Raw genomic sequence first — 25,738 nt, 5'->3', positions numbered from 1 at the left:
CAAAAAGTGCGTTTTTCACCATTTCCGTAAAATGCGAACCGTTAATCGGATTTGATGTCGTTTTCACCTATACGATCCTGACACTTGATTCTAACATAATCTATAAAAATTTCATGTTTCAACCATCCCAAAAGTCATTTTCCAAAACCTCACATAATCACTTATTGGCGAAAACGCTTAAACATCGACATTTCACACGGAAAAACCCGTTTTCTCCCAAACGACTCAACTAACATAACCACAACATGAAAACAGAAATTCTCATAGGTTCAATTCACCCAACAATAACAAAATTTCAGTCAACAACCATATATATATCAAAAAGTTCATTCTGGTCCTTCACATGAACACTTAACTCAACTTCGCCAATTTCACAAAACCACCAACAACAATTTATCTCTCATCATCAATCCACAATTAAGTATACCCAAATCATAATTCACTTAAATAGCATCAGTTAACAATAACCACATCAATGGAATATGAATCACATCTCATTTCAATCAAAACATATCAAATTTCATCAATTAAGCATAATTTCATAACTTAACATTTACACTTACTTTGAAACATGTAATTTCACCCATAAACATACCATAATCATCAATTCATGCACAAGAAAATAGCATCACAGCAAGAGCACGAATTTAACAACAATTGTTCATCAACCCATTTTCATACAACATGAGAAAATGCAAAGATTGTACATGATTATGATAATAACTAACCCCCTTACCTTTGAAGTTGATTATCCTTAATCCTAGCTTCACTTCAGCTCCTAGGTCACCCACTTGATTCCTCAAGCTTCCCCTCCAACACTCTTGTTCTTCTCTTCACTCTTTCTCTCTCTACCTCTCCTTCTCTCTAGGAAAAAGTTTTGTAGTGAATGAATACAATTCTAAGACAACCCTAGTGTTATCCCCCTTAATGGGCTTAACTCAAAATGGTAACGGGCCTAACCCATTCTAACACAATTCAAAAGTTTCTATACACTCAACGGTAATTACTAACAACGGTAAAATATAACCAACGGTCACTAACAGTAAAAACTAATCACTACACTAGTAACTTAGTAAAATAAGGGTTCTCACTAATTATTAAAATAATTCTCACCAAAATTACCATTTTACCCTTACCCGCCAAATGACCAAAATACCCTTCTAATACGGTAATCCATGTAAATGCACCCGATGACAATAAAATATACACAATCACAATTAATCACACAACAACACATAATAAAAGTAATTAAAATAAATCTAGCTAAAAAATCGGGCTGTTAAAACTCTCCCCCCCTAAAAGAATTTCCGCCCTCGAAAATTTACCTGAAGGAAACAACTCCAGATACAAAACTCTCATCCTACTCTCCGGTTCCCAAGTGGCACTCTCACCAGTTGGTCCAACCCAAATCACTTTGACCAAAACAATCTCTTTGCCACGCAAACGCCTCAACTCGCAATCCTCAATCCTAACCGGCCAAGTCTCAACCGTCAAATTATCTCTTATTTCCAACTCATCCACTTGGATCACATGAGACGCATCATGCACATACTTCCTCAACTGAGACACATGAAACACATTATGAAGATTCGACAAAGACGGTGGTAACGCAATCCGATACGCTACAACCCCAGCCTTCTCAATGACATCAAACGGTCCAACAAAACGAGGAGTCAACTTCCTACACTTCAAAGCACGACCAACTCCGGTCACATGATTCACCCTTAAAAACAAATGATCACTAACTTGAAACTCAATATCCTTTCTCCTCTTATCATGATAACTCTTCTGTCTACTCTGAGACGCCTTCATCTTCTCCTGAATCATAACCTTTTCCGTAGTTTCTTGCACAACTTCCGGTCCTAACAAAGCACTCTCTCCGAACTCAAACCAACACAACGGTGTCCTACACCTCCGACCATACAAAGCCTCAAACGGTGCCATTTCGATACTAGCATGTGATGAGTCATTTATATGTTATTTTAATATGCTTTTTAGTTTAGTTTTAATTAGATTTTATATAATTTTATATTAGTATTATTTCCTTTTTAGGATAGTTTACTTTAAAATGCAATTTATTATATTTCAGGGAAGAATATTGGATGGAGAGAGTCTTGGAGCAAAAGAAAGGGATTTGGAGCAGATTGGACACAAAAACATGAAGATTGGGAAACAAAATATATCTCCCACAAGTCAGAAGCTTGGCACGGCCCGTGCTAGCCTTGGCACGGCCGTGCCACCCGCCAGATGCCTTTTGCTGCTTTTGCTTTGACTCCAAGCTATTCTATTTTGGCGCACAATCTACCGAGGAATATTCTAGGAATATACTTGCTTAGATTTTAAGTCAATTGTGTACTATAAATAGAGTAGCTAGCCATCACTAAATATTCATCTTTACTTGGAATACAATAAGTGACAATTGCTTTTCTAAATAAAGTTCTTTTCCTTTCCTTTATTTTCCTGTCTTTTATGCTTTCTCTCTTCTCCCCCATGTCTACGATGAACATGAGTGAGTAGACTTCTTCTTGTCTTGGGATTGTTGGATAAGTCTAAATGACATAATCCTAATCAAACCAAGCCCTAAGCCTTAATCTTATGTAACCCTAGTTTCTTATCTGAATTCACCGTCTTAACATGGATTAACCATTATCAAACTGTGGAAACGAAAGTGGAGGGTTTGATAATTGTTCGTCCATTATTCCAAATATCAATTCATAAAACGAAAGTGGAGCTTTGATATTCGAACAAGTGAATTCAGACAAGGATTGCAAAGTCAGCGAAATAGGCTTTGCAATCTTTGAGACATATAGTTTCGATCTTCAAGGGAACTAATAACAATCAAGTCAGCGAAATAGGCTTGGTTGTTAGAGGAACCAAAATCCAATAGTAATCAAGTCAGCGAAATAGGCTTGGTTGCTAGAGGAACTTAAGAGAAACTGTCTTGAGAAATTAGGTCTAACATAACATTATAAGCTTATGCTTTTGGTTTGAGAAGGACTTGTTATTTAGATGAAACCAACGATCCCAAGGCTCTTTTATTATATTGCTTTTTAACCGTTTAAAAATCCCCAACTTACAATTCTCTTCTCTCTTCTAATCATCTCTAAAGGTTAATTAAATTGAACTACTCCCTGTCGGAACGATACTCTTTTATACTACTTCGTTAAGACCGTGCACTTGCGGTTTTATCTCATCAAGTTTTTGGGGCCGCTGCCGGGGAGTAAACTAATTTAATTAATTCTTTCTTTGTGATTAGAACTCTTTTCTCTCCCCTCTTCTTCCCTTCTTCTTTTTCCTACACTTGATTCGGGTGGCTTAAAGATAATAGATAACATGGCTGACGAACGCACTCTTAAGGAGTATTCGATCCCTTCTTCGGATGAGCCATGCACTATTATAGTCTACCCAACAGTTCAAGGTAGCAACTTCAAAATAAAACCTGCACTACTAATTCTGGTGCAACAAAACCAGTTCTCTGGATCACCTTCTGAGGACCCAAATTTACATATCTCAACCTTTTGGAGACTTAGTGTAACTTGCAAAGACGACCAAGAAACCGTCAGGCTGCATCTCTTCCCTTTTTCTCTAAAAGATAAAGCCAGCAATTGGTTCAATTCTTTGAAGCCTGGTTCCATTACCTCATGGGACCAACTGAGGAGAGAATTCCTTTGTCGTTTCTTTCCCCCATCCAAAACTGCCCAACTTAGGGGAAAGCTTTACCAATTTACTCAAAAGAATGGGGAATCTCTTTTCGATGTGTGGGAACGTTTTAAAGAAATACTTAGACGTTGTCCCCATCACGGTCTAGAAAAATGGTTAATCATCCACACCTTTTATAATGGTCTAACATCTAGCACTAAATTGACTATTGATGCAGCTGCAGGTGGTGCCCTAATGAACAAAGACTTCACAACAGCTTATGCGTTAATTGAGAACATGGCTCTAAACCTCTTCCAATGGAAAGAAGAAAAAGCAACCATCGATCCTTCACCCTCTAAAAAAGAGGCAGGTATGGATGAAACCTCTTCCATTGACTATTTATCTACCAAGGTGAATGCATTATCTCAAAGACTTGATCGCATGAGCACACCTACCTTCTCACCTCCTTGTGAAGCATGTGGCCTGTCTAGTCATTCTAACACCGATTGCAACCTAAGTAGTGTTGAGCAGTTAAATTTTGTTCAGAATGGCCAAAAAGTTGTTCAAAAATCTCACATTGAACTTTTAATGGAAAACTATTTTCTTAAACAATCCGAACAGCTCCAAGAGCTCAAGGACCAAACTAGACTTTTGAACAACTCTCTTGCTACTCTCACAACAAAGATAGACTCTATCTCCTCTCACAACAAAATTTCTGAAACTCAACTCTCCCAGGTAGTTCGTAAGGTTAACCACCCCAATAAAATGAATGCTGTCACACTTAGGAGTGGTAAGCCACTCGAAGACCCCATAAGGAGAACCGAGACCGATAACAGTGAGAAAGAAATCCGCGAACCACCATCTAGGGAAACCAGAGCAGAAAGAGAGGAACCACGAGTTGAGGAAAACACGCCACCTCCCTTTAAGCCAAAAATCCCCTTCCCTCAAAGGTTTGCCAAATCAAAGCTAGATGAGCAATTCAAAAAGTTCATAGAGATGATGAACAAGATATATATTGATGTGCCATTTACCGAGGTCCTAACCCAAATGCCCACATATGCTAAATTTTTGAAAGAAATCCTCTCTAAAAAAAGAAAGATTGAGGAAAGTGAGACGGTTAACCTTACAGAAGAATGTAGTGCCATCATCCAAAATAAATTGCCACCAAAGCTTAAAGATCCAGGGAGTTTTTCCATACCTTGTGTCATAGGGTCGGAAGTTGTAAAGAAAGCTATGTGCGATCTAGGAGCCAGTGTCAGCCTAATGCCCTTATCACTTTATGAGAGGTTGGGAATAGGGGAACTTAAATCAACAAGGATGACCCTACAACTAGCAGACCGTTCTGTTAAATATCCAGCTGGAATCATAGAAGATGTCCCCGTTAAGGTAGGAGAGGTATATATTCCCACCGATTTTGTTGTGATGGAAATGGAAGTAGACAACCAAGTACCAATTCTTTTGGGAAGACCTTTCCTTGCCACTGCAGGAGCTATCATTGATGTAAAAAAGGGTAAGCTTGCCTTCAATGTAGGTAAGGAAACTGTTGAATTTGAACTTGCTAAACTAATGAAAGGTCCCTCCATTAAGGACTCTTGTTGCATGATAGACATAATCGACCATTGCGTGAAAGAATGCTCTTTAGCATCAACTGCACATGATGGTTTGGAAGTATGCTTGGTTAACAATGCAGGTACAAAACTGGAAGGAGAGGCAAAGGCTTATGAAGAACTGTTAGATAGAACTCTTCCAATGAAAGGTCTAAGTGTGGAGGAGTTAGTAAAAGAAGAACCAACACTTCTACCCAAGGAGGCACCGAAAGTAGAACTCAAAACACTTCCATCAAATCTAAGGTATGAATTCTTGGGCCCTAACTCCACTTATCCTGTTATTGTAAATGCAAGTCTCGATGAAGTAGAAACTGAAAAATTGCTTTATGTCCTCAAGAAATATCCTAAAGTAATAGGTTACACCATTGATGACATTAAAGGAATAAATCGTTCATTATGCATGCATAGGATACTTCTTGAAGAAGACTATAAACCCTCCATTGAACACTAAAGAAGACTAAATCCCAATATGAAAGAAGTTGTGAAAAAGGAAGTCTTAAAACTCCTAGATGCAGGTGTTATTTATCCAATTTCTGACTCCAAATGGGTTAGCCCCGTGCAAGTTGTACCAAAGAAGGGTGGTCTCACAGTTATTAAAAATGATAAAAATGAATCCATTGCCACTAGAACCGTCACCGGTTGGAGAATGTGTATTGATTATAGGAAGCTTAATAAAGCAACCCGTAAAGATCACTTCCCTCTCCCTTTTATAGACCAAATGTTAGAAAGGTTAGCTAAGCATTCGCATTTTTGTTACCTAGATGGCTATTCTGGATTTTTCCAAATACCCATTCACGCTAATGACCAAGAAAAGACAACTTTTACATGTCCCTTCGGGACCTTTGCCTATAGAAGAATGCCTTTTGGTCTCTGTAATGCCCCTGCTACTTTTCAAAGATGCATGATGTCTATTTTTTCTGACTTCGTTGAAAAGATAATGGAAGTCTTTATGGATGATTTTTCTGTGCATGGTTCTAATTTTGATGATTGTTTGACTAACCTTGAAAAAGTTTTGGAAAGATGTGAACAGGTGAACCTAGTCTTAAATTGGGAGAAATGTCACTTCATGGTAAGAGAAGGAATTGTCCTAGGACACTTGGTTTCCGACAGAGGTATAGAGGTAGACAAAGCAAAAATCGAAATTATTGAAAAAATGCTACCTCCCACCTCAGTTAAAGAAATTAGAAGTTTCCTAGGACATGCAGGGTTCTACCGTCGTTTCATCAAAGATTTCTCATCAATCACTAAGCCACTAACCAGCCTGCTTCTCAAAGATGCAGACTTTACCTTTGATGATTCTTGTTTGCAGGCGTTTTGCAGGTTGAAGGAAGCACTAATTACCGCCCCAATCATACAACCACCAGATTGGAACTTGCCTTTTGAAATAATGTGTGATGCAAGCGACTATGCGGTTGGGGCAGTATTAGGTCAAAGAAAGGACAAAAAGATGCATGCCATATACTATGCCAGTAAGACCCTAGATGGGGCACAGGTAAACTATGCCACGATAGAAAAAGAATTGCTAGCAGTTGTCTACGCCATTGACAAATTTTGGCAATACTTGGTGGGATCAAAAATCATTGTTTATACAGATCACTCGGCCATAAAATACTTGCTAAACAAAAAAGATGCCAAACCGAGATTGATCCGATGGATTTTGCTCCTCCAAGAATTTGACCTTGAAATAAAAGATAAAAAGGGCGTAGAAAATGTTGTCGCTGACCACTTGTCCCGACTTCGGGAGACCAATAAGGATGAGTTACCCTTGGATGACTCATTCCCGGATGACCAACTACTCTTATTGGCACAAACTGACGCACCTTGGTATGCAGATTTTGTTAACTTTCTTGCAGCAGGAGTACTACCGCCCGAGTTAAACTACCAACAAAAGAAGAAATTCTTCAATGATCTCAAGCACTACTATTGGGACGAGCCCTACCTCTTCAGAAGAGGCTCAGATGGGATTTTCAGGCGATGCATTCCTGAAAACGAGGTAAGTAGTATTCTAACTCATTGTCACTCCTCTTCTTATGGCGGCCACGCCAGTACACAAAAGACTTCTTTCAAAATTCTTCATTCTGGTTTCTGGTGGCCATCACTTTTCAAAGATGTGCATCTCTTTATCTCTAAATGTGACAAATGTCAACGCACCGGTAGCATCACTAAAAGAAATGAAATGCCTTTGAATAACATCCTTGAAGTGGAAATTTTTGATGTTTGGGGTATTGACTTTATGGGACCTTTCCCTTCCTCTTTTGGGAATCAGTACATATTAGTAGCCGTTGACTATGTGTCCAAATGGGTTGAGGCCATTGCTTCCCCCACTAATGATGCACAGGTGGTTATAAAAATGTTTAAGAAAGTCATTTTCCCTAGATTCGGAGTGCCACGAGTTGTGATAAGTGTAACGCCCACTTTCGTTTAATCGTTATTTAATCGAGTTTAGGTGATTATATTATATTTATATAATATATGTATGATTTTGATATGTTTTGATAAATTGTGGTGATTTTGATGATTTGATCGATGACGTGTTAAGTTATGAGTATTGAAGGATTTGATTATGATATGAGATTTATTTTATTGTTAAATAAAATAAAGATTTGAAAAATATTTAGTTGAGGGCTGTTTTGATATTTTAGATAGTTTTGGGGGAGAAAGTGAGATAAGATAAGTTATTAGAAAGAGGTATAAATAGGAGAAGACCTAATATTTTAGAAACTCATTGTACGTGAAAACTTTTGGAAAAGGGAGAAAAAGCCAAGTCTAGAGGAACCAAGGTAGAGTGCTGCGATTTTCTTCATAACCAGGTAAGGGTGAGACTAGTAATTCAATAGCATTGATTGTTGTAATTCTGATGATTAATTGACAAAGTTAGGATTGATTTAGAAAAGTTTTGGAATTAGGTTAAAACCCTAAAAATTGATGATCAAACGGTAAAACTTGTTTAGATTGATGTAGAAACCGTCCTTTAACCTTAGAATATGTTTAGGATGAATTCTGGAATCAAAATTAGGCTTTGAACCATGTTGTGTGTTGGATTTTTGAGAAAAACCCTAGTCTGCCCGTGCTTCTGTTCATCGCTCGCCACGGCGAGTGATGATCCTCGCCTCGCGAGTGATGAACTTCATCGCTCGCCACGCGAGCCCCTTTCCTTCGCCTCGCGAGTTGTTTGGTTCAACTCGCCATGGCGAGCAATCTTCCTCGCCTCGCGAGCTTAGGCAGAGTGCATGTCATATGTTGTATTTTCGACTTTTTAGTTGGACCTTGAGTGCCTTTAAGTGCCTAGACATACCTAGAGATGACTAGGAATGATTTTAGGACAGGATTGAACCCAGAACAACATCAGTTTGGGAGATTAGTGTTACTCGCCATGGCGAGTAAGTACTCTCGCCTCGCGAGTACAACCAGAATGTAGTTGCTTGAGTGTTTGTGCGATCTGTGTCGCATGTGTTGATCAAGAGTGAACCCCTAATTGGTATTGAGACCTAGTGATGACGTTTAATGCAGCCTGTAGAGTTGTCTAGGTTATATTGATATTAATTGAATATGAATTAATGTATCGTATATTCATGCAAGATATGAAGGTTTGATAATAATGCAATTTACGTGCTATTGATATAATAATATCATCTTGATATGTGACTTGTTTATGCTGCTTCCGTTGTTTAACTAAGTGCATAAGTATATGATAAAGTTTAGCTCCAAATTATTGGATGCATGTTGATTACGTTGATTACGTGTTTTGTTGTTAAGAGTCCATGCATAGCATATCATTGAGCTTAGTCCTCACCACGAAAATTAGGAGCTTTGTCCTCCGCACGATTTATAGGAGCTTTGTCCTCCGCACGATTAAAGTATATTAATACTTATGATGACGATTGGTACCACATGCATATAAGGAGTCTAGGAGCATTGTCACATTGTCATGATTAAGATGCCTTGTTGATAATGAATGAATATGTGATTATGTGATAAGTGTTATTTGATTATGTTTCGTTGTTCATAATGAATTGGATATATGATTACGTGATAACTGTTTAGCATTTATGCAAAGTTAATAATGGAATGTTTATGATGTTAATCATGATTCGCAATTACATTGATTAATGTTATTTCATTACGAAATCTCACCCCTTCTGCTTGAAAATGTTGCCCTTCGTATGGGTAACTTGCAGGTGATCGTGCTTAGTGTGCAGTTGCTTCGTGAGTTGGCCTTGCCTTCACTGTGTCGTCTAGGTCGCTCTGATACGTAACGGGATGGGGTTATATGCTATAACATGCTTCATTCTTTTACGTGAACTGCTTATGTTTTGATAAACTCTTTTGAGATACTTATTGGGCCTGCGTGCCAAAATCGTTTTACGAATTATGATTATGATTTTCCGCTGCTATGTTAAAGATAATTTGTGAAGGTTAAATCATTATTTAACTGTTTTGGATTACGATTCTATGTGATATCCCGTTTATGGTTTTTACTCTGATAATTGTTTAAGAAATTTGGATATTGGGAAAACGGGGTGTTACAATTGGTATCAGAGCAGGTCGATCCGTCCGGTCAATTAGAGAGTCGTGTCGAGTCTTAGTAATATTTATATTACTATCTTATGTTGTTGTTGCTACTTTTGTAGAATATCAGAAATGGCTGGAAGGAATGATGTTGCGTTAGCTGCTGCTCTACAAGCTGTTGCCCAAGCTGTGGGACAACAACCTAACGTGAATGCTGGTGCAAATGCTGAAGCTAGGATGTTGGAGACGTTCATGAAGAAGAACCCTCCGACTTTCAAAGGACGTTATGACCCTGATGGAGCCCAGACGTGGCTTAAGGAGATTGAGAGGATTTTTCGAGTTATGCAGTGCACTGAAGATCAGAAGGTGCGGTTTGGTACTCATCAGCTGGCCGATGAAGCTGATGACTGGTGGGTTGCTATTCTGCCTACCCTCGAGCAGGAAGGAGCTGTCGTGACTTGGGCTGTTTTCAGGAGAGAGTTCCTGAGGAGATACTTTCCGGAGGATGTTCGCGGGAAGAAAGAGATCGAATTCCTTGAGCTGAAGCAAGGAAACATGTCCGTGACAGAGTATGCTGCCAAGTTCGTGGAGCTGTCTAAGTTCTATCCGCACTATACTGCAGAGAATGCTGAGTTCTCGAGATGCATCAAGTTCGAGAACGGTTTGAGGCCCGACATCAAGAGGGCGATTGGGTATCAACAGCTGAGAGTTTTTCAGGACTTAGTTAATAGCTGCAGGATCTATGAAGAGGATACAAAGGCTCACTACAAGGTAGTGAATGAGAGGAAGGGTAAGGGACAGCAGAGTCGTCCTAAGCCGTACAGTGCCCCTGCTGATAAAGGGAAACAGAAGATGGTCGATGTTAGGCGGCCTAAGAAGAAGGATGCTGCAGAGATTGTGTGTTTCAATTGTGGTGAGAAAGGCCACAAAAGCAACGTCTGCCCTGAGGAAATCAAGAAGTGTGTCCGGTGTGGCAAGAAAGGTCATGTTGTAGCTGATTGCAATCGTACAGACATTGTTTGCTTTAATTGCAACGGAGAGGGTCACATTAGTTCACAGTGTACTCAGCCTAAGAGGGCGCCGACTACTGGTAGGGTCTTTGCTTTGACTGGGACTCAGACAGAGAATGAGGATCGTTTGATCAGAGGTACTTGCTATATTAATAATACTCCTTTAGTTGCTATTATTGATACTGGTGCTACGCATTGTTTTATTGCTTTCGATTGTGTTTCTGCTTTGGGTCTTGATTTGTCTGATATGAATGGAGAGATGGTTGTCGAAACTCCAGCTAAGGGTTCGGTGACTACTTCTCTCGTATGTTTGAAATGTCCTTTGTCTATGTTTGGTCGCGATTTCGAAATGGATTTAGTTTGTCTACCTTTGAGCGGTATGGATGTGATTTTGGGTATGAACTGGTTAGAGTACAACCACGTTCTTATTAATTGTTTTAGCAAGTCAGTGCATTTCTCTTCCGTCGAAGAGGAAAGTGGTGCAGAGTTTTTATCTACTAAGCAGCTGAAGCAACTGGAACGCGACGGTATCTTGATGTTTACGTTAATGGCTACGTTATCTATTGAGAATCAAGCAGTGATTGACAGGTTACCGGTGGTGTGTGAATTTCCTGAAGTTTTTCCAGATGAGATTCCTGATGTACCTCCAGAGAGAGAAGTTGAGTTTTCTATTGATCTTGTTCCTGGAACGAAGCCGGTCTCGATGGCACCTTATCGTATGTCTGCCTCCGAGTTATCTGAGTTGAAGAAACAGTTAGAAGACTTGCTTGAGAAGAAGTTTGTTAGACCAAGTGTTTCACCTTGGGGAGCGCCGGTTTTGTTAGTAAAGAAGAAAGATGGTAGTATGCGGTTGTGTATTGATTATCGACAGTTGAACAAGGTAACTATCAAGAATAGGTATCCACTTCCGAGAATTGATGATTTGATGGATCAGCTAGTGGGTGCACGAGTTTTCAGCAAGATTGATTTGAGATCAGGTTATCACCAGATTAAAGTAAAAGATGAAGATATGCAGAAGACAGCTTTCAGAACGCGTTATGGTCACTATGAATATAAAGTTATGCCTTTTGGAGTTACCAATGCACCTGGAGTGTTTATGGAGTATATGAATCGCATCTTCCATGCATTTTTGGATCGGTTTGTGGTTGTGTTTATCGACGATATTTTGATTTACTCCAAGACTGAAGAAGAACATGCTGAGCATCTGAAGATTGTTTTGCAAGTGTTGAAAGAGAAGAAACTTTATGCTAAATTGTCTAAGTGTGAATTCTGGTTGAAAGAAGTGAGTTTTCTAGGCCATGTTATTTCTGGTGATGGAATTGCAGTGGATCCGTCTAAAGTTGAAGCGGTATCACAGTGGGAGACTCCTAAGTCAGTTACAGAGATTAGAAGTTTCTTGGGTTTAGCTGGTTACTATAGAAGGTTTATTGAAGGATTTTCTAAGTTAGCTCTTCCGCTAACGCAGTTGACTTGTAAAGGTAAAACTTTTGTGTGGGACGTCCATTGTGAGAAAAGTTTCGGTGAATTGAAGAAGCGTTTGACAACTGCTCCAGTGTTAATTTTGCCGAAGTCAGATGAACCTTTTGTGGTTTATTGTGATGCGTCCAAGTTGGGTTTAGGAGGTGTACTTATGCAAGAAGGTAAAGTGGTAGCTTATGCTTCAAGACAGTTGAGAATTCATGAGAAGAATTATCCTACGCACGATCTCGAGTTGGCAGCCGTAGTCTTTGTATTGAAGATATGGAGACATTACTTGTATGGTTCGAGATTTGAAGTGTTTAGCGATCACAAGAGTTTGAAGTATTTGTTCGATCAGAAGGAATTGAATATGAGACAGCGAAGATGGCTTGAATTGTTGAAGGATTATGACTTTGGTTTGAATTATCATCCAGGTAAAGCTAATGTTGTTGCAGATGCCTTGAGTAGGAAGACATTGCATATGTCCGCCATGATGGTCAGAGAGTTCGAGTTACTTGAACAGTTCCGAGATATGAGTTTGGTTTGCGAATGGTCACCTCAGAGCGTGAAACTGGGTATGCTGAAGATTGATAGTGAATTTCTGAAAATTATCAAGGAAGCACAGAAAGTTGATGTAAAGTTTGTGGACTTGTTGGTTGCTAGAGATCAGACTGAAGACAGTGATTTTAAAATCGATGATCAAGGTGTGTTGAGATTCCGAGGAAGAATTTGTATCCCAGACAATGAAGAGATTAAGAAGATGATTCTTGAAGAGAGTCATAGAAGTAGCTTGAGTATTCATCCGGGAGCTACGAAGATGTATCATGATTTAAAGAAGATTTTCTGGTGGTCTGGTTTGAAACGAGATGTGGCACAGTTTGTGTATTCCTGTTTAGTTTGTCAGAAGTCGAAAGTTGAGCATCAGAAACCTGCTGGAATGATGGTACCTTTAGACGTGCCAGAATGGAAATGGGATAGTATATCGATGGATTTTGTGACGAGTTTGCCGAATACTCCGAGAGGGAGCGACGCAATTTGGGTTATTGTTGATAGGTTGACGAAGTCAGCTCATTTCCTACCTATTAATATTAGTTTCCCTGTTGCCCAGTTGGCAGAGATTTACATTAAAGAGATTGTGAAGTTGCATGGTGTTCCTTCGAGCATTGTATCAGATAGAGATCCAAGATTTACTTCTAGATTTTGGAAAAGTTTGCAAGAGGCTTTGGGTTCGAAGTTGAGATTGAGTTCGGCGTATCATCCACAGACAGATGGTCAGTCGGAGAGGACAATTCAGTCGCTAGAGGATTTGTTGAGGATTTGTGTTCTTGAGCAAGGAGGAACTTGGGATAGTCATCTTCCGTTGATCGAGTTCACTTATAATAATAGTTATCATTCTAGTATTGGAATGGCACCGTTCGAGGCTTTGTATGGTCGGAGATGCAGAACTCCGTTGTGTTGGTTTGAATCAGGAGAAAGAGTGGTCTTAGGACCAGAGATTGTTCAGCAAACTACTGAGAAAGTTCAGATGATCCAAGAGAAAATGAAGGCGTCGCAGAGTCGACAAAAGAGTTATCATGATAAGCGTAGAAAAGATCTTGAGTTCCAAGAAGGAGACCACGTGTTTTTGAGAGTCACTCCTATGACTGGTGTAGGACGTGCTTTGAAGTCAAAGAAGTTGACCCCGAAGTTCATTGGTCCGTATCAGATATTGGAAAGAGTTGGAACGGTGGCTTACCGAGTGGGTTTACTACCGCATCTTGCGAATTTGCACAACGTTTTCCATGTGTCGCAACTTCGGAAGTATGTTCCGGATCCATCTCATGTAATTCAGAGTGACGATGTGCAAGTTAGAGACAACCTTACGGTAGAAACTTTACCATTGAGGATTGATGATCGTAAAGTGAAGACGTTGAGAGGCAAGGAGATACCTCTCGTGAGAGTCGTTTGGTCGGGAGCGACTGGTGAAAGCTTGACGTGGGAGCTTGAGAGTAAGATGCTGGAGTCTTATCCAGAGTTGTTTGCTTGAGGTAAATTTTCGAGGACGAAAATCCTTTAAGTGGGGGAGAGTTGTAACGCCCACTTTCGTTTAATCGTTATTTAATCGAGTTTAGGTGATTATATTATATTTATATAATATATGTATGATTTTGATATGTTTTGATAAATTGTGGTGATTTTGATGATTTGATCGATGACGTGTTAAGTTATGAGTATTGAAGGATTTGATTATGATATGAGATTTATTTTATTGTTAAATAAAATAAAGATTTGAAAAATATTTAGTTGAGGGCTGTTTTGATATTTTAGATAGTTTTGGGGGAGAAAGTGAGATAAGATAAGTTATTAGAAAGAGGTATAAATAGGAGAAGACCTAATATTTTAGAAACTCATTGTACGTGAAAACTTTTGGAAAAGGGAGAAAAAGCCAAGTCTAGAGGAACCAAGGTAGAGTGCTGCGATTTTCTTCATAACCAGGTAAGGGTGAGACTAGTAATTCAATAGCATTGATTGTTGTAATTCTGATGATTAATTGACAAAGTTAGGATTGATTTAGAAAAGTTTTGGAATTAGGTTAAAACCCTAAAAATTGATGATCAAACGGTAAAACTTGTTTAGATTGATGTAGAAACCGTCCTTTAACCTTAGAATATGTTTAGGATGAATTCTGGAATCAAAATTAGGCTTTGAACCATGTTGTGTGTTGGATTTTTGAGAAAAACCCTAGTCTGCCCGTGCTTCTGTTCATCGCTCGCCACGGCGAGTGATGATCCTCGCCTCGCGAGTGATGAACTTCATCGCTCGCCACGCGAGCCCCTTTCCTTCGCCTCGCGAGTTGTTTGGTTCAACTCGCCATGGCGAGCAATCTTCCTCGCCTCGCGAGCTTAGGCAGAGTGCATGTCATATGTTGTATTTTCGACTTTTTAGTTGGACCTTGAGTGCCTTTAAGTGCCTAGACATACCTAGAGATGACTAGGAATGATTTTAGGACAGGATTGAACCCAGAACAACATCAGTTTGGGAGATTAGTGTTACTCGCCATGGCGAGTAAGTACTCTCGCCTCGCGAGTACAACCAGAATGTAGTTGCTTGAGTGTTTGTGCGATCTGTGTCGCATGTGTTGATCAAGAGTGAACCCCTAATTGGTATTGAGACCTAGTGATGACGTTTAATGCAGCCTGTAGAGTTGTCTAGGTTATATTGATATTAATTGAATATGAATTAATGTATCGTATATTCATGCAAGATATGAAGGTTTGATAATAATGCAATTTACGTGCTATTGATATAATAATATCATCTTGATATGTGACTTGTTTATGCTGCTTCCGTTGTTTAACTAAGTGCATAAGTATATGATAAAGTTTAGCTCCAAATTATTGGATGCATGTTGATTACGTTGATTACGTGTTTTGTTGTTAAGAGTCCATGCATAGCATATCATTGAGCTTAGTCCTCACCACGAAAATTAGGAGCTTTGTCCTCCGCACGATTTATAGGAGCTTTGTCCTCCGCACGATTAAAGTATATTAATACTTATGATGACGATTGGTACCACATGCATATAAGGAGTCTAGGAGCATTGTCACATTGTCATGATTAAGATGCCTTGTTGATAATGAATGAATATGTGATTATGTGATAAGTGTTATTTGATTATGTTTCGTTGTTCATAATGAATTGGATATATGATTACGTGATAACTGTTTAGCATTTATGCAAAGTTAATAATGGAATGTTTATGATGTTAATCATGATTCGCAATTACATTGATTAATGTTATTTTATTACGAAATCTCACCCCTTCTGCTTGAAAATGTTGCCCTTCGTATGGGTAACTTGCAGGTGATCGTGCTTAGTGTGCAGTTGCTTCGTGAGTTGGCCTTGCCTTCACTGTGTCGTCTAGGTCGCTCTGATACGTAACGGGATGGGGTTATATGCTATAACATGCTTCATTCTTTTACGTGAACTGCTTATGTTTTGATAAACTCTTTTGAGATACTTATTGGGCCTGCGTGCCAAAATCGTTTTACGAATTATGATTATGATTTTCCGCTGCTATGTTAAAGATAATTTGTGAAGGTTAAATCATTATTTAACTGTTTTGGATTACGATTCTATGTGATATCCCGTTTATGGTTTTTACTCTGATAATTGTTTAAGAAATTTGGATATTGGGAAAACGGGGTGTTACAATAAGCGATGGAGGGTCTCACTTCATTTCAAGACATTTTGAAAAACTTTTGCAAAAACTTGGAGTGAGGCACAAAATTGCGACACCCTATCACCCCCAAACTAGCGGACAAGTGGAGGTCTCAAACAGACAAATTAAAGCTATCCTTGAAAAAACTGTTTCCACCTCTAGAACAGATTGGTCAAATAAGCTTGACAATGCTCTTTGGGCCTATCGAACGGCTTATAAAACCCCCATTGGGATGACCCCTTTTAAACTTGTCTATGGGAAATCGTGTCACCTTCCTGTTGAGCTCGAGCATAAGGCCTATTGGGCAATTAGAAACCTCAACTTAGATCCCAATTTAGCCGGTGACAAAAGAAAACTTCAATTAAACGAGCTAGAAGAACTTAGGATGGATGCCTATGAGAATGCCCGCATTTACAAAGAGAGAACTAAGACCTGGCATGACAAGAAAATCATCAAAAGGCACTTCAAAAGTGGTGACCTTGTTCTGCTCTTTAACTCTAGGCTAAAGCTCTTTCCAGGTAAACTGCGATCACGATGGTCCGGTCCTTTCCAAGTTCGCACAGTCTACCCTTATGGGGCGATTGAAATCTTTTCTGAAGAAACAGGATCCTTCACGGTTAATGGCCAACGGCTTAAAATCTATAATACCGGAGAAGTAAATGAAGTAGTGGCTGATTTCACCCTTAGTGACCCACCTTAAGGATTTTCATCCTCACCTTCGTCAAGCTAGTGACGTTAAAAGAGCGCTTCGTGGGAGGCAACCCACCAATTTAATTGCTTTCTTTGTTTTCTGTTATTTATCTTTATTTTGTAGGTAAGTGTCCAAGATTGATTAAGAAACGCAAGAAAATCAAAGTTCCAAGAACCAGAAAGGTGGCACGGCCGTGCCAAGAAACACAACCACATCTTCAATAAAGTTGGCAGAATGATGGCACGGCCCGTGCTACATCTGGCACGGCCGTGCCAACCTGAAGGCCTCCGGAGTTTAAAATTTCGACAAATTGTGAGCTTTCCGCACCCTTTCTCACTTTTTCCTTATTTCTTTCGTTTCTATCATTTGAATCATTGAGGACAATGCTTCTCCTAAGTGTGGGGGGAGCCTAATAAAGTGTCTTTAGTCGTAGTGTTTCCAAACTCCCTTGAACTTTATTCTTTTGTTTCGTTTTATTGTGAAAGGCATGTTTAAGTAGCTAATTTTTATTGAAAATATCGTGACACAAAAATTTTCATTGTCTCCTCTTATTTTGTTGATTCTTGTACATGAAAGCAAAATCTTGTGTTTTTAGTCTCCTTGATATAACCACATCTTGTTTTAAAGTGAATAAAATTCTCCAATGAGAAAAACACAAAGTTGCTTCCCTTGAGTAAATGTATGAATAGGTATTTTAAGGAAACGCGTTCTAATCTTAGTGGTGCATTAACCTTTAAAAATTCTCAAAGCGCCAGTAGTATAAGTGAGTATAAGGGAGATCATAAAAAGCCAAAAAGCCAAATAATTCCAAGATCTCATCACTGAATCTAGATTGGGGAAGGAGGTAGGCCCTCCGACTTCCTACGTGAAGGTGATTGTTATCTTGAGAAAAACTTTAAAAAGCATTGTTGAAACTAGATTGGGGAAGGAGGTAGGCCCTCCGACTTCCTACGTGAAGACGATGTTTTAAGGAATACCATTGAATCTAGATTGGGGAAGGGGGTAGGCCCTCCGACCTCCTACGTGAAAATGTTGTTCCTTAAATAAAGAACATAAAATGTGCATATGGCAAAAGAACAAAGATTCTCAAAAACTCCCATCTCTCTTATATGAATTGTAGAAGGAATTTTTCTTGGTTAGTTTAGTGCTAGGATTAGACCATGTTTCCTCATTATACCTATCTTATACAGGAGCAAGAAAAGGGTTGGACTTCACACACACACTCACTTAAAACTTGATTGTTGGGTAGAATAAAGATTTCAAGAAATACTTGAGTTTGTGATTAGTGTACATTTTGGGATTTAAGCCCTTGAGGAGACATGTGCTTTAATTAATTGTCATTTGATTTAACTGTTGATGCTACTATGTTTATGCCTTTTGCTTGAGGACAAGCAAAGATTCAAGTATGGGGGAGTTTGATGAGTCATTTATATGTTATTTTAATATGCTTTTTAGTTTAGTTTTAATTAGATTTTATATAATTTTATATTAGTATTATTTCCTTTTTAGGATAGTTTACTTTAAAATGCAATTTATTATATTTCAGGGAAGAATATTGGATGGAGAGAGTCTTGGAGCAAAAGAAAGGAATTTGGAGCAGATTGGACACAAAAACATGAAGATTGGGAAACAAAATATATCTCCCACAAGTCAGAAGCTTGGCACGGCCCGTGCTAGCCTTGGCACGGCCCGTGCTAGCCTTGGCACGGCCGTGCCACCCTCCAGATGCCTTTTGCTGCTTTTGCTTTGACTCCAAGCTATTCTATTTTGGCGCACAATCTACCGAGGAATATTCTAGGAATATACTTGCTTAGATTTTAAGTCAATTGTGTACTATAAATAGAGTAGCTAGCCATCACTAAACATTCATCTTTACTTGGAATACAATAAGTGACAATTGCTTTTCTAAATAAAGTTCTTTTCCTTTCCTTTATTTTCCTGTCTTTTATGCTTTCTCTCTTCTCCCCCATGTCTACGATGAACATGAGTGAGTAGACTTCTTCTTGTCTTGGGATTGTTGGATAAGTCTAAATGACATAATCCTAATCAAACCAAGCCCTAAGCCTTAATCTTATGTAACCCTAGTTTCTTATCTGAATTCACCGTCTTAACATGGATTAACCATTATCAAACTGTGGAAAGGAAAGTGGAGGGTTTGATAATTGTTCGTCCATTATTCCAAATATCAATTCATAAAACGAAAGTGGAGCTTTGATATTCGAACAAGTGAATTCAGACAAGGATTGCAAAGTCAGCGAAATAGGCTTTGCAATCTTTGAGACATATAGTTTCGATCTTCAAGGGAACTAATAACAATCAAGTCAGCGAAATAGGCTTGGTTGTTAGAGGAACCAAAATCCAATAGTAATCAAGTCAGCGAAATAGGCTTGGTTGCTAGAGGAATTTAAGAGAAACTGTCTTGAGAAATTAGGTCTAACATAACATTATAAGCTTATGCTTTTGGTTTGAGAAGGACTTGTTATTTAGATGAAACCAACGATCCCAAGGCTCTTTTATTATATTGCTTTTTAACCGTTTAAAAATCCCCAACTTGCAATTCTCTTCTCTCTTCTAATCATCTCTAAAGGTTAATTAAATTGAACTACTCCCTGTCGGAACGATACTCTTTTATACTACTTCGGTAAGACCGTGCACTTGCGGTTTTATCTCATCAGCATGAAAACTGTTGTTGTAAGTAAACTCAATCAACAGTAAACATTCGTCCCAACTGACACCTTACTCCAAGACACAAGCTCTCAACAAATCCTCCAAACTCTAAATAGTCCTCTCTGTCTGACCATCTGTCTGAGGATGGTAAGCAGAACTCAATCTCAACTTAGTTCCCAAAGCAGCTTGCAAACTCTCCCAAAACTTAGAAGTAAACCTCGGATCCCGATCCGACACAATACTAGAAGGAATACCATGCAATCTAACAATCTGCTCAATGTAGATCTCAGCCAACTTCGCTACAGTTATACCCGTCTTGATAGGAACAAAATGTGCTGACTTCGTCAACCGATCAACAAACACCCAAATCGAATCAAAACCCTTACTAGTCTTAGGCAACGCTCCAACAAAATCCATAGAAATGTTATCCCACTTCCACTCTGGCACAAACAACGGTTGCATCAAACCCGACGGTCTCTGATGTTCAATATTCGATTTCTGACAAACCAAACAAGCATAAACAAACTCAGGGATCTCCTTCTTCATTCCAGGCCACCAAATCAACCTTTTCAAATCTCGATAAATCTTAGTTGCTCCTGGATGAATACTCAAACTACTTCTATGACCTTCGTCCAAAATTTGCCTCTTAAGCTCAAACACATCCGGCACACAAAATCGATCACGAAACATCAAAACACCATTCTCATCCAATCTAAAGTCTGCACCTTTACCTTGATTAACTAACATCACTCGGTCCACAAGTTCCAAATCTTCCTTCTGACCATTCTTGATCTCTTCCAAAATATTGCTTGTTAACTTCAACATACCCAACCTCACACCATCCGGCGTCAACTCACTAACCAAACTCAAGTCTCGAAACTACTCAATCAATTCCAATTCTTTAACCATCAAAGCAGACATATGCAAAGTTTTTCTACTCAAAGCATCCGCAACAACATTAGCCTTTCCGGGATGATAACTCAACTGAAAATCAAAATCCTTAAGATATTCCAACCATCTCATCTGCCTCATATTCAACTCTTTCTGATCAAACAGATACTTCAAACTCTTGTGGTCACTGAACACCTCAAACTTAGAACCATACAGATAGTGCCTCCAAATCTTCAATGTATACACAACAGCCGCCAATTCCAAATCATGAGTCGGATAATTCTTCTCATGCACTTTCAACTGCCTCGAAGCATATGCCACAACCTGACGATTCTGCATAAGCACACCACCAAGACCCATCTTTGAAGCATCACAATACACCACAAACGATTCCTCCAGATTCGGCAAAATCAACACCGGAGCTGAAGTCAACCTCTTCTTCAACTCTTGGAAACTCTTCTCACACTTGGCAACCAAAACATAAGCTTGTCCTTTCCAAGTCAACTGCGTCAATGGCAACGCCAAATTAGAAAATCCCTCAATGAACCTTCGATAATAACCGGCCAAACCAAGAAAGCTTCTAATCTCAAAAACAGACTTAGGAGACTCCCATTGCAACACTGCATCAACCTTAGAAGGATCCACAGAAATACCACCCTTAGAAATCACATGACCAAGGAAACTCACTTCTTTCAACCAAAACTCACACTTAGACAACTTAGCACATAACTGGTTCTCCTTCAAAACTTGCAACACAATCCTCAAATGACAACAACCAATCCATACCAAAAATCACATCCATATGCTTCAACGGAAGACACGCAAGATCCAACTCAAAATCAACACGAACCTTAACACAAAACACAACCAAAAGAGCCTTCGCAACCAAAGATACCTTCCCTTGCTAGACTAACACACTAGAAGCAACCTGCTACTCCCCCACTACGCTCAAACCCACCTAAAAGAACGAAACGACACAACAAGTACCGAAGGTAACTCAATACCATTCGCATACAAACAGGGAAATACAACAAGCATTAGTCTAGACAAGACTGACCACGGCTCTGATACCAACTTGTAACACCCTACTTCTATTAAAGCAATTAAACATGCGAATAATACATTTATTCAAGAAATAGAGGCTACGCCACCTTCAAAATTCAAAAACCAATAAACATGTATATAAACCTCAACAGTTGCAGCGGAATATAAACCAGAGTAAATTCAAATATACATGTTAAGAATAAATAAATTACATCAACATAGATGCATCTCAAAAATCCCAACAAACGGGTAATCTCCAAACATAACAAAATCGAAAATAAACTAATCTAGACCGACACAACGACACCTAGATCAGAGCCGACTAATTCTAAACACCGATATCGAAGAAAGCTCCCGATATCCACCAAGCACAAGAACTCACCAAGCAACTAAACCTGCTCAGCATCTACCCATCCATACAGATAGGCAGGCGGTCCATAACAGATCCACTGGGGGTAAGTATTACATTATCATAATCCAAATAACAGTTATCATGAATATTTCAATTTAAACATCATGCACTTGATCAATAATAATATTCTCATATCAATACTTACATCAAACCCCAATATCTCACATCAATGATCACCAATTACATGTGTCATGAACAAATATCAATTCACAGTTATTCATACACAACCACCAATCATATACATCATGAACAATCACCGATCATATACATCATGAACAATTATCAATTCACAAATATTCATTCACAGTCTCCAATCACATTTCCAAATATGACTCATGTCATGATATGCACTTATTGACACATAAATGCATGTGGTACCAAATCTCCAAAAGGTCGTCACCTCCAAATCCAGATCTCAAAAGATCTCTGCCAGGCCGAAGCCCTATAACGAATAAAACATCGTATCCAGATCTCAAAAGATCTCTGCTCGACCGAAGTCCAAAACTAGATCTCAAAAGATCTCTGCCAGGCCGAAGCCCTATAACGAATAAAACATCGTATCTCAACACGACTATGATGCATGGACATGTAACAAGACTCGATAATGCGACAACAATCACAATTTTCTCCACAATATATAGGACGACACCCAATTATATTGTTCATCTCCACATCATTTGCATTATCAAGAAAACATGTCCATACACAATTAAATCATAGTATTCACCATTCACACAATAACTTATTTATCAATAATCAACAATGTCATTCAACATCAACTATCACAAATAGTTCACCAATTCAAGCATTCTCATATTCCAAGTAAGATAGCATACACATCTCATGATAAACATCATATTCAATACAATCATTCATTCATACAACTTCACTTAGTCATACAAGAATAATCTCAATAACTCACAAGACAATTTGCTCAAAAAACATTTCCAACAAAAATCCAAATCATGTGGCAAACGGCCAACATTGATAATTTTCAAAGTTAGGTAACTTATTCAAATTTGAAATCCTACAATTCAATCTTAATCAATCATGTAGCCAAGTACTTAAGCCACTTACAAACTATTAGAAGTTAGTTCAAAGGATAGCTTAAGTTGATATGAGAAAATCCAAGACAAACGACATTTTAGCTCAAAACCCGTTTTCACCGATTCAACTCCGCCCAAAATATTTCTTAAACCATCAACACATTCACATTCTCAAATACATAAATGCATACTCAATTTTTCACTCTAAGTACTTCATTAAACCCAATATTAAGTTTGGAAAAGTTCCACGGCTCATAGTAAAAGTTACGATAAGTTTTCACAAAAATCCACATGACCCATATGTAGTAATTTGATCATAACTCAAGTTCTAAAAATCATTTGGACGTCAAACCAAAGCCATTAGAAAGCTAATAAAATTATCTACAACTTTCATGTTTACACTAAAGTCCAATTCAAAACAGAAATAGGTGAAAAAGACGCAAGAACGCGAAACAGGGGATGCTGGAGCTGGCAATTTCGCTTCTTGAGAAGTTTCTGGCCTGCTTCTGAAGTATGCTTCAGAAGGACGCTTCTGAAGGGTGCTTCTGAAGTACGCTTCTGAAGGGTGCTTCTGAAGTGTGCTTCTGAAGTACGCTTCTGAAGGGTGCTTCTGAAGTGTGCTTCTGAAGGATGCTTCTGAAGTGTGCTTCTGGCCTGTTCGCTTACAGCTTTTCCAAAAAGTGCGTTTTTCACCATTTCGCGCGTAAAATGCGAACCGTTAATCGGATTTTGATGCCGTTTTCACCTATACGATCCTGACACTTGATTCTAACATAATCTATAAAAATTTCATGTTTCAACCATCCCAAAAGTCATTTTCCAAAACCTCACATAATCACTTATTGGCGAAAACGCTTAAACATCGACATTTCACACGGAAAAACCCGTTTTCTCCCAAACGACTCAACTAACATAACCACAACATGAAAACAGAAATTCTCATAGGTTCAATTCACCCAACAATAACAAAATTTCAGTCAACAACCATATATATATCAAAAAGTTCGTTCTGGTCCTTCACAGGAACACTTAACTCAACTTCACCAATTTCACAAAACCACCAACAACAATTTATCTCTCATCATCAATCCACAATTAAGTATACCCAAATAATAATTCACTTACAATAGCATCAGTTAACAATAACCACATCAATGGAATATGAATCACATCTCATTTCAATCAAAAAATATCAAATTTCATCAATTAAGCATAATTTCATAACTTAACATTTATACTTACTTTGAAACATGTAATTTCACCCATAAACATACCATAATCATCAATTCATGCACAAGAAAATAGCATCACAGCAAGAGCACGAATTTAACAACAATTGTTCATCAACCCATTTTCATACAACATGAGAAAATGCAAAGATTGTACATGATTATGATAATAACTAACCCCCTTACCTTTGAAGTTGATTATCCTTAATCCTAGCTTCACTTCAGCTCCTAGGTCACCCACTTGATCCCTCAAGCTTCCCCTCCAACACTCTTGTTCTTCTCTTCACTCTTTCTCTCTCTACCTCTCCTTCTCTCTAGGAAAAAGTTTTGTAGTGAATGAATACAATTCTAAGACAACCCTAGTGTTATCCCCCTTAATGGGCTTAACTCAAAATGCTAATGGGCCTAACCCATTCTAACACAATTCAAAAGTTTCTATACACTCAACGGTAATTACTAACAACGGTAAAATATAACCAACGGTCACTAACGGTAAAAACTAATCACTACAGTAGTAACTTAGTAAAATAAGGGTTCTCACTAATTATTAAAATAATTCTCACCAAAATTACCATTTTACCCTTACCCGCCAAATGACCAAAATACCCTTCTAATATGGTAATCCATGTAAATGCACCCGATGACAATAAAATATACACAATCACAATTAATCACACAACAACACATAATAAAAGTAATTAAAATAAATCTAGCTAAAAATCGGGCTGTTACAGGCCCCACTTTAGTCCTTTTGCTGCTTTTGCTTAGATTTTAAACTACTCTATTTTAGTTTTGTGATGGAACATTCTAGTGATGTAATTGCTTAGATTCTAAGTCGAATGTAAACTATAAATAGAGTTGCTGACCATCACAAATATTCATCTTTTGTTCTTGGAAATATTAAGTGACAATTGTTTCTTTGAATAAAATTTCAACCTTTATTTTATGTTCTTCTTCTTCTTCTCTTCTATGTCTACAATGAACGTTAGTGAGTAGACTTCTCTTGTCTTGGGATTGTTGGATAATGTGCTCGTGATTTTCGAATATCAAACCATTAATTGATTTGAATCGTCAATCTTTGAACTCTCGATTTTTATTCGTGGTTACCCGAAGGGAAGGTGCTAGCACCCTAAGCGTCTATGGTATTCCATAGGAACCTCTTACCTAGATTATCTTGTGCTAAATTCATTTGCTTACTTGAAAAATTATTACCTAAAAATCTAAGTGAATGAATGGAGGGAGAAGAAGTATGTTTTTGGTTATTTTTATTTGATTTGGAAGGACAAGTGTCCTCTGCCTACGTACCCGTGAGGGATTAAAACCTCGTAGTTCGG

The 25,738-nt window shown here is 38.4% G+C and overlaps 1 protein-coding gene and 1 non-coding gene across 2 annotated transcripts; one reads left to right on the top strand and one right to left on the bottom strand.

Moving 5' to 3' along the window:
- Positions 1–3,333: 3,333 nt before the first annotated feature.
- On the top strand, positions 3,334–17,184 carry LOC120579533 (uncharacterized). Its single transcript, XM_039831951.1, has 6 exons — positions 3,334–4,197; positions 4,261–5,635; positions 6,008–6,358; positions 6,452–7,156; positions 7,454–7,655; positions 16,422–17,184. The coding sequence occupies exons 1-6, from the start codon at positions 3,334–3,336 to the stop codon at positions 17,122–17,124; spliced, it is 4,200 nt and encodes a 1,399-aa protein (XP_039687885.1). The 3' UTR covers positions 17,125–17,184.
- Positions 3,700–3,806, bottom strand: LOC120579808 (small nucleolar RNA R71). The gene has a single exon (XR_005645553.1). It is a non-coding gene; the product is annotated as a small nucleolar RNA R71 (small nucleolar RNA).
- Positions 17,185–25,738: the final 8,554 nt, after the last annotated feature.

This window comes from Medicago truncatula, chromosome 3 (assembly GCF_003473485.1).
Source record: "Medicago truncatula cultivar Jemalong A17 chromosome 3, MtrunA17r5.0-ANR, whole genome shotgun sequence".
Classification (NCBI taxonomy): domain Eukaryota; kingdom Viridiplantae; phylum Streptophyta; class Magnoliopsida; order Fabales; family Fabaceae; genus Medicago; species Medicago truncatula.
Note: the sequence above shows the minus strand (reverse complement) of the source record. Positions and strands in the feature narration are given on the sequence as shown.